The sequence below is a fragment of the Pteropus vampyrus genome, unplaced genomic scaffold, assembly GCF_000151845.1.
Source record: "Pteropus vampyrus isolate Shadow unplaced genomic scaffold, Pvam_2.0 Scaffold56, whole genome shotgun sequence".
In the NCBI taxonomy this organism is placed as follows: domain Eukaryota; kingdom Metazoa; phylum Chordata; class Mammalia; order Chiroptera; family Pteropodidae; genus Pteropus; species Pteropus vampyrus.
In genome coordinates this window covers 907122-920605 of record NW_011888837.1, presented here as the reverse complement: position 1 = coordinate 920605, position 13484 = coordinate 907122, and the positions used below count along the sequence as shown (strand labels likewise).

The following is a 13484-nucleotide window of genomic DNA, read 5'->3' as shown; positions in this document are numbered from 1 at the left end:
CTGATGTGTAGGAAATAAGTTACGGTTGAGGAAGCTCATTACCCATTATAGTTGAATTAGCATATTGTTATTAAACACATTTCTCATGCTTAGACAAATTATTTTACATTTCTGAGCTTCAGGTTTTTCATCTTCAAGTAGAAACAATGGTAGATACATTAGAAACATCACAGAGAACATGCCTGGTATACAATAGGTGCCCAATTAATGGGAGGTATTTTCAGTGCCACCACTAGTAAGATCACAGATGGAATGACATTTCCTTTGTTCCACAACCTAAAGAGTGTTAGAGAACAGTAATGACAGCAACCTTGGCCTACTTAAAATTCATTTTCAAATTCAAAACTTGATTCTTACGAAATAAGTTTCGCAAATCTGAAAAGGTCTCCTTTTCGTCCTCTGTATTTGTACTGAAGTACAATTTGAGTAGAATGATGCATGCTTAACCATTCTTGGAAGACTTTAACTTTACTCCCACTTTTTTTCTTTTGGGAAGACATGGTAAAGAGTCCACAGTGCTCACATCTCACGTCTTTATTTTGCTTTTCCTCCTTTCTCCGCATTTTCCTATCTTTCCCTCCACTCTTCCATTTCTCTTTCATAGAGACCAGGATATGGTCCCAGATCTACACCTACTTACTTTCCTATCTGCTCTTAGAACAAGACGAAGTTTGGAAAAACAAGATTTTGCACGGGTGGCTCTATCAAGGAACTCAAGCCATGGAAGATTTACTCAGGGTTCACAGCAGCAAATCAGAGAAGAGCACTTTAAGTATATAGCTTTGCCAGAGAGGGAGAAATAGAGAGGAGGGTACTCATATGTGGTAGGATAACACAAAGAGAATCACTCCATTCTTTTACTCTATCACAGATGCTGGCTATGTAAAATAGACTGGCAATTAGCAAAATTTTTAAATATGTTTATTTCACAGTATCGTCCTGGTATACATATATTATTTATTAATAGCTAAAAACTGTCATTGCTCAGACATACTGACCAATTTTTATACTTTAAATTAAAAATACTGTAAAGCTCATGAGTGATACCTCATTATGTATTATTTGGCATCTGTAAAGTTGATAATGAATATATCACTGTTTTAAAAATAAAACACCAAGAATGTTTTCATATGTGGAGTGGTAGGAGAAAAAAAACTGAGAGACACAGAAAATAATAGAATACAAAATAATGGTGGGAATTGAAGCTCTGTCTTCAGTTTTATATCTGAAAGACACTAAATTTGCCCCTTAAAGTACTTCTACTTTAATAGCTGAACCAATAGCTGTTCTTTATAGTGGTAGCTCTTGTTATACTTATTAACTACTTTCACTCCTGGTTGTATACATTACTACCCTTATTATATAGACATAAAAACTAAAGTTCAAGAAGATTATGTAAATTGCTCAAAAGCACATTACTTCTAAGTATTAGTCCAAGATTAGAATAAAGCCTTTGGAATAGATAGCACCACATCCTCAAGAAGATTATAAAGTAGGCTTTTAATGTCAATATCTAAATACTCATTTTTGTTATGTCTCTTATGCTTGACTCTTAATTGTCATAAAGAGCAGACTAGAATACCAAATACTAGGAGAGAATGACCCTTGGAGAAAAATGTGCTATTATTTATTTAAAAATCTGAACATTATAAATCTGGAAGATCAGTCACCTGCCTGGGGAAAAGAAAGCAAGATAAGAATGGGAATCTGATAGATGAATTAGAGATATAATAAAAACAATAATAGTAGCTACTGTTATAAGGAAACACTTTCATTTCAGGTACTTTTTTATAAACTTTCAATGGATTGGCTCATTTAATCAAAGACTGAGAAGAGCTTGATCATTCATTGGGTTCTGTCCAGAACATTCATCTGTGCTGTGCAAATAAATGCAGAATTAGAGTCCTGAACAAAACAGATGAATGTGTGCTCTTGGTTTTTGGAGAGAGCTGATCGCATGCAGAAAGGCACCTGGGGAAATGACTCATCATAAGGTCATGCGGGCCTGTTGACGGACCTATCTCAGAACTGGAGAAGCACGGTGGCCTGCTTCAGAGGAACAGAATCTTTGAGGGGAGTTGGGGATATGCCTGTTTTACCCATTGATTTAGGGACTGGGTCTGAATTTAAGGATATGGGGTGGAGGGAAGAGGGGCAGCCACAAAGTAGAACCACCCAGACAGAGACAACTCGGATAAACTGGAATCCAAACTCCTACAAAAAGCTAAGAATCTCTAAAGAGCCTGAGAAAGCTGCCAAACCTGGCAATGGTCCCAGCCAGATCCACCACATGTCAGCATCTAGGTAGCTTGATCTAATAGCCAAACCAAATAGCTTGAATATACCTAATCTCAAACCAGATCTAAAGCAACAAGAGCCTAGCTAATCCCAGTGACATTTCAATGGGGCCTAGAATTACCATTAACGAAAAAAAAAAGAGAGAGAGACTTCTTTCCATTGTTCATTCAATGTTGTTAACCACTATCTTAGCGTAGGTAATAGCAATAGATTACACTTTTTAAAATAGCTAAAGGTGGTGTGTGCTTATGTCAGAAACAGTAGTATGGTAGAGAACTAGGAAGCAGCATTCTGCCAGGTAGATAACACTGAAAAGAGGAATCCAGACAGAAAGTAAGTGGCGGTAACAAGTGGTGGGAGTAAGCGAATCACATTTCTCATACTTGACAGGGGAAAAAAAGTGGTGAATTGAAGATAAACCCCAGAGGTTCAATCAGGAGTAGTGAATATTGCAACAAACACAGAAGATGCCATATCGCACCAGGAGAAAGCATGGAGGGAGCAGCCCGAGGCCTAGGAACCGACTGCCCTGGCCTGGAGCTGCCACCTTTTTCAACTTTTCATTTAAATCTCAGATTCTCAGTGTGGCTTAGGGTTTCTCTGATAGCTATACAGCAAAAAGTAAAACTAATGACTGGTGGTAGGAAGTGATGTTCTGTAAGAAGCCTGTGATGAAAAGGCTCCCTCCTCTCCCACTGGTGATGAAACAGTACTGGTATCATTTACCTAAGGGCAGAGGAAATAAATCAGTACTGTATCCATGAGTTTCTTCCCAAATAGTAAGCTACGGAACAAATACCATTCTAGAAACCACTCTTACTAAATACGTGCTTTTCTTCCTTAATTGTGTTTAAACATATTATATATAATTTAATATCATTTGTTGAGTAATTACTACGTGCCAGTTACCATTCTAAACATTTTACATATATTACTCCATTAAATTTCCATTACCTCTGTTTTACAGACATCAAAACTAAGTATTAAATTATCTTTCCAATTTTTTATTGAAAAAATACTAATGAAAAATGGGTCATGAAATTGTATTATGGAAAAATGAAATTCAAAATCTAGGTCTGATTGGATAACCGAAGTCATTTTCCAGTTTAAGGTCTCTGTACTTCCAGACCATAGAGGGCAAGGAACTTATTTCTATGATAGTTTGAGGTCGGGGGAATGAATAAGCCAAGAAAAGAACAGACATACTGATGATGACTTTGTCCAAATTTCCACAAAGGTAGTGAAAGCTGAATACTCAAATCAAGATTTGCAGTTATCTCAGTCCTCAAGTCAGGTCTCGTTCATCTTTTGTAAGCTTAGATCATACATATTAAAAGTATCCATTTAAATGATAAGTGATAGTTTTTAAATCAGATCCTCTTAGAAATTATGATTTTTTAAAAGAGAATCATCAGGTAACCTTGTCTTAAACATCTTACTAAATTTGTACTGAATAAATACCAATTAAGTACAAGTGTTACTTTTCATTTTCAAGTAAAAAGCAAACTAAATAAATCTTACTTAATTTTTAAATGCTACCAAGGAATGTTCCTAGGCTTACATGTTATTTTTTTTCATAGTAAACCATGATAATACAAAACTATTACCTAAGTATCTCAGGCAAAATTATTAAACAGAACCAAATAAAATTACCAATAGTCAACTCTATCTTACCCACAAAAATGTTGATTTCATATGGTTCAACCCAAAACAATAGTGAGACATAGGGTGGGTAAAGGAAATTCTAACGCCAGAGGAAATGATAATCTCATTAATTTCTTCATGCAATACTAACTCTATAGAAATGCCTCAATTCATATATTGAGAAATTATAGCACTTTTCTAAAATTTTGCACCTGGCAAACATGTGCACCAAAATTCACAGATGTCTCAGACAATTGGCAATTCTGTAATAATTAACATATTGGAAGTTAGCTAGATTTTTCTCTAATTTATTGCAAGTCAAAATGTTTCTCATTTCTTTTTAAAAACACTAATTCATCTAGAACTTCAAGCTACATGAGGACCCTAAACATGAGAGTTAGTCTTTAGCTACAATAGACAGTGAGTGAACTGGTGGAGAGTTTGCTGGTAAATGTTTGAAAATCAGCTCTCAAGAAAACAGAATCATCAGGTGTGTGTGGGAGGGGGGGGATAAATTTTACTGATATAAAAGATGTGCAGCACACATGCAAATAATAATAAAATATACCATAGTCTTGCAAATTGCATGTGGCCAGTTGATTCTCATAGAATACTTTTGTTGATTTTTACCAAACTCTTTTATCAGGAGGCAACTATTAGTGGCAACTGACAAACAAACACAGTTAAAACATCCATGTTGAACATCTATTATCACATATGCTAATAAGTAAGACAAAAGCAAAACAATGAGGATGTATGTCAGACTTCATTCATTTGTCAAAGATGTCAGTGACTTTTTTGATAAATTGGACAATGGTTTTTCAATACCAGAAGAATATTTCCTCAATTCCTTGTGCTATTCACATTCTAACAGCAGTTATGGACTGAATGTTTGTATACTCCCAAAATTCATATACTGAAATCCCAGCCTCCAATGTGATGATATTAGGAGGTGGGGCCTTTGGGAGATAAGTAGGTCATAAGTGCAGAGCCTTCTTGAATGGACTTAGTGCTGCTCTGAGAAGAGACAGGAAAAAGATAATCTCTCTCGGCCATGTGAAAATACAGTGAGAAGGTGGCCATCTACAAACCAAGAAGTGAGCCCTTCCCAAGAACCAAATCTGCAGCAACTTGATCTTGGACTTCCCAGCTTCCAGAACGATGAGAAATAAACGTTATTGTTTAAGCCACCCAGTCTATGGTAATTTGTTATGATAGCCAAGCTGACAAAAACACTGGCTATCGATATTACACACTTTTAAGTTAAATCTGTACTATTAGCATTTTATCCATCACTTTTTTAAGCCTAGAAACAATTGACAATAAATAAAGCCCTGATATGTAGCCTCTGCTGATTTCTATGTTGTGAATATGGCCAATTTCAAATTATCAACATGAAGTCACTGAACGAAGAGCTGGGAAGAAATGTACAATGGCATATCATTTTATATTTCTACTGTACAGACATAATATATGTAAATAACCTCGAGAGCGTAGGCTATAGTAAAATAAGTAAGAAGTGATGGATTTGGACTATGTATTACCTTTATTTTTAATATAATTATTTAAGTATTTGTTTATATAATTTAATTTTTAATAGTAGCTATGTTTAACAACTGGTTCACAAAATCCCTAATAACAATTGGCTCATATGAGTAGATAAGAGATGGCTCCACTGTCTCCATGACACACCGGCCACACTCAGCTTCAAGGAGGGGGCTGTGGGCAGAGCCCAGGTTTGCCCGTCTTCTGTGGCGAGGGGTCAGGTTGGGAGGCCCAGCTCCCCATCTAGTTTTTCAATGCTGCGTCTCGCTCGGGCAGTAGCTCCCATTTCTCATCCCCACATCTATCTTGTCTTAAAAGCCCTGGATTCAGAGCGACCTGTTCTTGGCTGGCATGTGAGGTTTCTGGGTTGTGACTGCGGTCCCTGCCAGCCAGGGGATACCGGCTCCACACTGTGACCATGACCAGGCCTGGAGAGTGCTCAGCCTTACTTAGGATACATTTGTAACTGAATACAGCATTTTCAACTTGTACAGAATAGTTAGAATGTTCTCTTAAAGTTGTGAAAAATGGAAAAAAAAAGAGAGAGGGCTCCAGCATAAGAGGTGGCTCCAGCACACCACTGTGAAATAAAAAAATTTCCAATTCTAAAATATCTTCATAAATTTCATCTATTAATTACATAAGTTGCTCTCATAACTAAAGTTGACAGTGTCATTCTGTCTATGTGGCCTATGATAGAAGGCAAGGTGATTTAGTTTATCTGGGTTTCACATGCAGATATTAGAATCTAGCTCTAACTACAACAGACATAAAATTCTGATTTATTAAAATAGTAGCAACGGTTCTATTTTTAATTTAATTTTATTTTTTATTTTATTTAATTCTTTGTTTTAGAAATTTCTTCTAAGAACATTTTATAATGTTAAAAATACTAAGTAGTTAAACGCTAACATATAAAGGTAACTGTATAAACTTTTAAGTTAAGAATAAGTGCCTCTAGAAAACCAAAACTTTGCCATTTGAAAATTTATAATACTGTATCTTGGAGGCACATGAAATTCATTACTATAGAATGTCTCGAAGCCAAATCTTGCCTCCGGATATTTAAAAGGAGTTAGGTAAGCAAACGCCAATAATAACATGTTTTAAAAGGCCTAATCATATTCCATGCTTCAGGGTGTAAGCTGATCAGCTGAAGAGCTGGAAAGGAAAAGAACCGCCTGCCCTTCCTATTTGCTTTCTGCCCAGCATATATAACATTTCATAAGAGAAAAGAGGAATGACAAAAGCAATTTCAACTTTCCTCTGAAGTACAGAGATCTACCCATAGGATAAAGCATTAAGTGGTGAGTGATATCAACTCATTAGTTGTATTCCACATCCAAATACTTTTTTCTAAAACACAAGATACCAGCCTCCAAAACCCATCTGTTCTTAATTTATACTCTGCCTGCACTTCCATAAAATTGAAGCTCACACCATACTGGTAGAAGGCACCCTCTCCATTCTTCTCCTCTTTGCAAATATATCAATATTTAAAAGTAATGCACTTTCTTGCTGCTTTATACTATTACCAACTTCTTCACGATTAAAAAAAAATCTCCAAATCATGGAATTTCATTTTATGTGAGACAGAGGATAATAAATAAGGCATAAAAGATAGACTTTACTTAAATTGCCATAATTTTAAAAACATGGGTTACTTTTAAAATGAAATATTTGTGACATTAGTTATAATTAACTGTTCATTCGATAACATTTTCAGCCATTAAACAACACCTCTCTTCAAAAATACAATTAAGAAAAAACACAAAATCAAAACATTTCCAATTAGCAGCAATTTTCCAGGTAATGGCAGAAACATCAAATTGTAGTAGGAATGTTCTAAATTAGAGTCTTTCTTTGGTGAATGCTTTTTATACATAGCAATTTTATTTTAATTATTTATTTATAACTGGTTTTGCTTTTTAAAAAATTTATGGCAGCAGTTAAATCAATATATAAATCACTCAATAAAACTGAACTTTTCATTTGGTTTTACTTAAAGAATAAACATTCATTAAGAAACTACAATGACGGAATGGTTCCAAAATATACCAGAGAAAGTTTGCTAATAGGAAGCTTTCTTCCAAATTACCCTTAACTTTAATATTTAGTCAGAAAACCCAATTTCCATAAATGGAGCAGCTGAGTTAGAATTCAGATTATACAATTCACTTAGCCCATCTTTTCTATGACAGCATGTTTTATGTTTTTCTGAAAGTGCAGCTGATGGCAATGAACTAGAAGCTCCCTTATCTACTCATTTCTCTTAATGCTAAAAAAGACTGGGAGTGGGATGGGAGAGACCTACTTCTACCAGCTCAACGTTTATTAAATCTTTCCACCATGCCTCCATTTTTCATACTTCATGGAATTAATGTCTCCCCTCTCATACGGCATCCAACCATGAAGTATATTTGAAAAAAGAGACAATAATACAGAAGACAGACACTTTACAGAAAACTCTGGTAAATAAAGTAGAATATAAATAAGACACGGTGCCTTTCCTATTGCTATATCATGAAGTTAATATCCCACCATGAATCATTATTCTCACGTCTATCATTATCATATAACAAAAGAATAGATTTTTTTAAGCAGAAAAATAATAGTGAGACATATTTTGATGAATGGTCATTTGTGGGCTGAACACGAGCTCATATATCAAGCAAACACTTCATGATATAAGATTTCAGAGAATTTATCATGTTTTAGTCTGTCCTCCTAATTCTCACAAACTACCATGTCGAAAATATATTCCTCAATGTATTCAACAATCTATGGGTTTGCGGATTCATCTCAAGTATACAGTTGTTTCATCATGGCATTATTATCAAACTACCTCAGTCAATCAGAATAGATTTATAGGGAGTAAGCAAGACATCTTGGCATTTGCATTCTCCGATAACTGCTGAAATCTTTCCAGCAGGACTGCCAGCCTGCCCAACTGGACAAAAAGTGTCATTATGAAATGGCTTTGGCATATGAATTTGAGAAAAGAAGAAATAAGAAGAAAGGTTAAAAAAAAACAATGACAAGAGATGGAGTAAAAGTGAGTGAGGCTGGTAAAGAGAGCAGCAGCCAGTCGGCCCCTGCATTACCATTATCAGGGTTGGTAAACATCCTACTTGCACTGGAGACTGTCTTCCCGATGTCAGCCAGGGATCGAAGGTTGGATTTCTTGGTTTGATGCCGGTGCTTCCGGAGCAAAGTATAGGTCACCTTATCCTTAAGGTCGGGTTTCAAAAGGCCTGTCTCAATCTGATGGTCAACAATCATCTCTGATACAAAAAACAAAGCAAAACAAAAACAAAACTCAGTCACAAGACCATGAAGTTAATTTTTTACTCTAACTTTATAGATGTCATCCTTAAATTTAATATCAGTATACTATTTTCCAAATTTCCAACTTTCTACTTTATGTGAAGGGTAAAGATACAGGGCACAGGGATACTGGCATTAATGAGAGAGTTATGAACATTCCAGTATTAATTATATTTTTGGAGAAGAAGAATTATCTTTTTCATTTTTTTGAAGCCCAGTTAATATTGAATTTACATGAATTACATTCTTCTATGAGTAACATAAGTCAGTAATTTACATTTTTAATTAAGAAAAAAAGATTAGAAAATTTCATGTACTATATTATAGCAAGTATGCCAGAAATATAAATGATATGAAAAAAACTTGAAGAGAATTTTCAAAATTTAAAGTAGTGACTTTACTGGTTTTTTATTAAAATTATCGGGGTGACATTGGTTAATAAAATCAAATAGGTTTCAACTGTACAATTCAGTACTATGTCATATGTATATTGCACTGTGTGTTCACCACCCAAAGTTAAATTTCCTTCAACTACCAAGTATTTGACTCCTTGTACCCTTATCTACTTCCTTCCTCCCCCTTCCCTTTACTCTCGACGTTACTGATTTTTTAATCTATTTTCACAAAGTCTTCTATAATATTGTATTTTCTTTATAATAGGACCAAATAAAGGAAAACTGTACCTTTCCCCGTATTAGCTCTTGTCCCCTACCTAGAACCAGAACAATGCATTCCGTGCCTACATTTTCAGATGTATGGGTGCATCTAGCACATGTCTTGGACAAACTTCTCAGTATACGAAAGTAGAGAAGAAAACAAAAGCTCTTCTTTTTCAAGTCTGACAAGAAAATTGACGGATGCTGGTAGGATAACAGTATCTCCCAATTATTCCCATCCTTTTGTAAAGAGAAGTTACAAACAGTTAAGGGGCTTTGCTTGGGCATGGCTGCACCGCTCCCAAGTTCGTTTTTATGAAGTAAGCACTCACAGAACTGGCCTCACAACCTATGGCTAGAAATTAACAATTTACATAGTGTACAATCAACTATTTTGAAGCCAACTAGAGGCTGAATCCAGGAGTTTCCATCCCATGCCTTACACAGGTGCCACAGATGTCACTTAATGCTGGACTACTCGGTAGGGAGCCTGGGCAAGGCAGAAAGAGCTGTTCCTGTGGGAAAGTCTTGGTTTGACAGTGACCGTTAGCTCTGAATATTTTTAACTGATCCTGTAATTATAATTAACTCTCTATTCCACAGTAAAATTATTAGGTGCTACTGATACAACCCCTCTACTTTCCCTTTAAGTATTGTTCAACATGGAAACTCCATTTTACAGAAGAACCACAAAAATAAACAAACAGCCCAAGCATATCTGCTATGCTACCAAACTCCTACTCTAATTCCAGGGTTGTGGATTAAAGTGTTTCTTATCTACCCTTCCTGGCAGGCCCTCCCTCTGTTCTTGCTCTCCCTTGTAATCTCAAACCAATTCATACATATGCACAGCAGGCCTTCTGTTACTATTGCCTGGAAATCACCAGTTAAAACAGGTTAAAACATCTGCGTGGCTTATGCCCTTCATTAAGTTTCCATAAAAATGGCCCACATTGCAGGGATCTCTTTAAGCATAAACTACAAAACCTTTCAAGGAAAGTGGGGGCAGTAACATTTCACAGCCACACTGAAATTAAGTCTTCAGTGTTCAAAATCCCACAGACGCTACCAACTGGGAATGTGCCAACTCTAGATGATAGCAGGGCTAAAAGGAACTTCGGGGAGCATCAAGCTCATTCTCTTCTTATACGGCTGAGAAAAGAGAGGTCAAGAGAGGAGACTTACTCATCGATATAAGCTAATTAGACACACCCCCCACCCCCACCAGGTTTTTTGATTCTTAGTTTAGATCTTTTTCCATATCACACAATATTTTTCTTTCTTTGAAAAGGAAACTCTAAACCAAAAAAAAAAAAATTAATATATACAGAACTTATGCAAATCAACAGAAAGATGGCAGTGCAACAGAAAAAAAAGGCCAAAAGTGACATTCTTAAAAGAAATACAAAGACCTAAGATATAGTCAACTTTAAGACTAACAGATGATTTAAACAAATTTATACAAATACAGCCAATTATGAGATATCTGATAATCTATCAAAGGGGCAAAATTTAAAAGATGAATCCCCAGTGGTGAAGGATGTGTGCGGCTGGCAATTCCACATACTGGTGATGACAGCAGTAACCAGAATGACCTTCTGGCCATTTGGCAACCATATAACAAAACCTTTTGAATATTTCACCATTAGAAATCTACATCAAGGAAATAAGCAATTTTACAAAAGTATACTAAAAATGTTTACTTCTTTACAGTAAAAACTTGAAGATAACTTAAACAGCCAGTAATAGATTATTAAATATTTTGTAGCTATTAAAATGCTATAATTACATTTAATGGCATGAAAAGATCATCTATATTATGTTTTTAAGTTTAAAAAGGCAGATTTAAGTGTTATAGTATGATAGCATTTTGTAAAATATATTTCATATGCATAAACAGATGTACAGAAAAACTGCTGGGAGGATAGTTCTAAAAGATCAGATTTGTGGTATTTTGATTTATGTGTGTTATATCTTTATGGATTCTTTAAAAATGTACATGTATTCGATTTGTGATAAAAAATAAATATATTACCATTTTGAAAATACAAAAGGTGTAAAAAGCAAGAAACGACTTGACTAACAAGTCTGCCAACAGCCACAGTTCAGGAATGCCTTTAAATATAAAAATGAGAACTCCAAATATAGAGCTATATTTTCCTAATCCATTTTCCATCATAATAAAATACCTGAAATAGCTTATAATTTTTTTAACTTAGATGGGGAGGAATGTCCTATGTGCTTGGCTTCATATGTGAATGATACTCTTTAAATGAGGAATTATAATGATGAGGATAATAATATAACTAATAAATTAATCCACTTTAAAGATAAATTTTTCTGTTAGCATCAAGAAGAGGTTCTTCACAAAGAAAACAAGAAGAGGTCCTTAGGAGAATCAGAATCAGGCTGAAATTTTTATGCAAGTGTGAGAAGAAACACCTGCTTAAACAGTCACCCACTGGTCATGACGAAGGTACCTCTGCATCTGCAGAGGGAAGAGGCCTCTCAGAGGCAGGCCACTGAGGAGTAGTGAATGGACTGCGAAAAAGGATAAAAATCTTACTATTGTTTGTCTGATATAATCACACTAGCTTTCATTACTTTTTTTCCCTCATTTGTTGAGATAAAACTGGTGTGGAGGGGAGCTGTATCTTAAGACTTAGCTGTACATAATTCTCAACTCTGAATTATCAGCATGATTCAATTCCACTTCATCTTCTGCTAAAAAAAGATTTTTTAATAACCAAATAATGACAATAACTCCAAGTTACATGACATCTTCTATCATTTAAAATGAAATAGGGCTTTTTTTGTTTGTGTTTTGTAACTCACTGCAAGTTTTAGATTCTTTCAGAGAATTTTTAAGTTATTTCTTTTCAGTCAGTGATACTCTCTCAAACATGTCCTCCTTCTGCACTCCTGCAAATCTGGTTCTTCCTTTCTTTTCTTTTCTTTTTATTTTTTTTTCCTTCCTTCCTTCCTTCCTTCCTTCCTTCCTTCCTTCCTTTCTTTCTCTTGCTTGTGAATTTCTTTTCTTCTTTATTTGACTCTGAATTGTTTTTCTGTATTATCAACTCCAGAATGACAGCATTGGCTCTCTGCCTGTTTGCCCCAGGGAATGCGGGGCAAACATATTACTGGATGATGATATCTCAAAGTGACCTAGTAGTGTCTAATTTTAAAATTTAATGACAATTTTTAAAGTAAATGCATGGAGGTTACAGAAAAAGTTCATAGCTGGTAATAAAAAATAATGGAAAATTAAAGTGAGAACACAGAACGCTTGGAGAACTTTTCTTAAATGTAATAAACACCAGAACCATTGGCTAACAAGGCTCCAATATAATGTGGGACTCTGTTTTCAACTACATGTAAAGGGTCAATTATTTGCTGAACACCCGAAGTTCATTAAGATAGCTCTTTCTGGTGAAGAAGATCCGAAAGACAGTTTTACAGAAAAGTCCAAGTATATAATTCAACTTTAACTTTCATCACCCTTGCTGATCAGCTCTAGGCACAGCAAAGAAGTTGTTATATTGTCTCCAGCCCATCCACTGCACTCTTCAGGATCTTTTCTCCTGTTTAAGAAGTCCCTGAGTATCTCTCTACCTGACTCAGTCTACACTCAGGCCTCTGCTGGGTGACATGTAAGAAGATCTGCATAAATTCATTTACAGTAGGATAGTCATGTAAGTATGTAGCAATGACAGCTGTTGTCCTCATTTAATTCTTACAACTCTGAGAAGTCCACCTTTAGCCTGCTGTTAAAACAAGACTGCTAAAGACTTAAGTAACTTGCCTCATCCATCCCATAGTAATACCTGCTAGCAGGGGTAGACTTAAACTAAACCCCTTCAACTTTTAATCCACCATCCTTTGTACAACACCACTCTGCATCTCATGGAATTAATATATGACCTCTGTCAGACAGTATGTATATTTTAATACAGGACAAGCCCTGGACTCAGAGAAATGAATCTCCAAATGGTGGAATTTCAGACAGTAACAATG

The 13484-nt window shown here is 35.4% G+C and overlaps 1 protein-coding gene across 1 annotated transcript in view; it reads right to left on the bottom strand.

Moving 5' to 3' along the window:
* SLC4A4 (solute carrier family 4 member 4) overlaps positions 1-13484 on the bottom strand; it is a 273776-nt gene that overhangs the window by 158484 nt on the left and 101808 nt on the right. The window contains exon 6 of the mRNA XM_011360616.1: positions 8592-8771. Within this exon, the coding sequence (XP_011358918.1) occupies positions 8592-8771 (180 nt within the window). The remainder of the gene's footprint in view (positions 1-8591; positions 8772-13484) is intronic.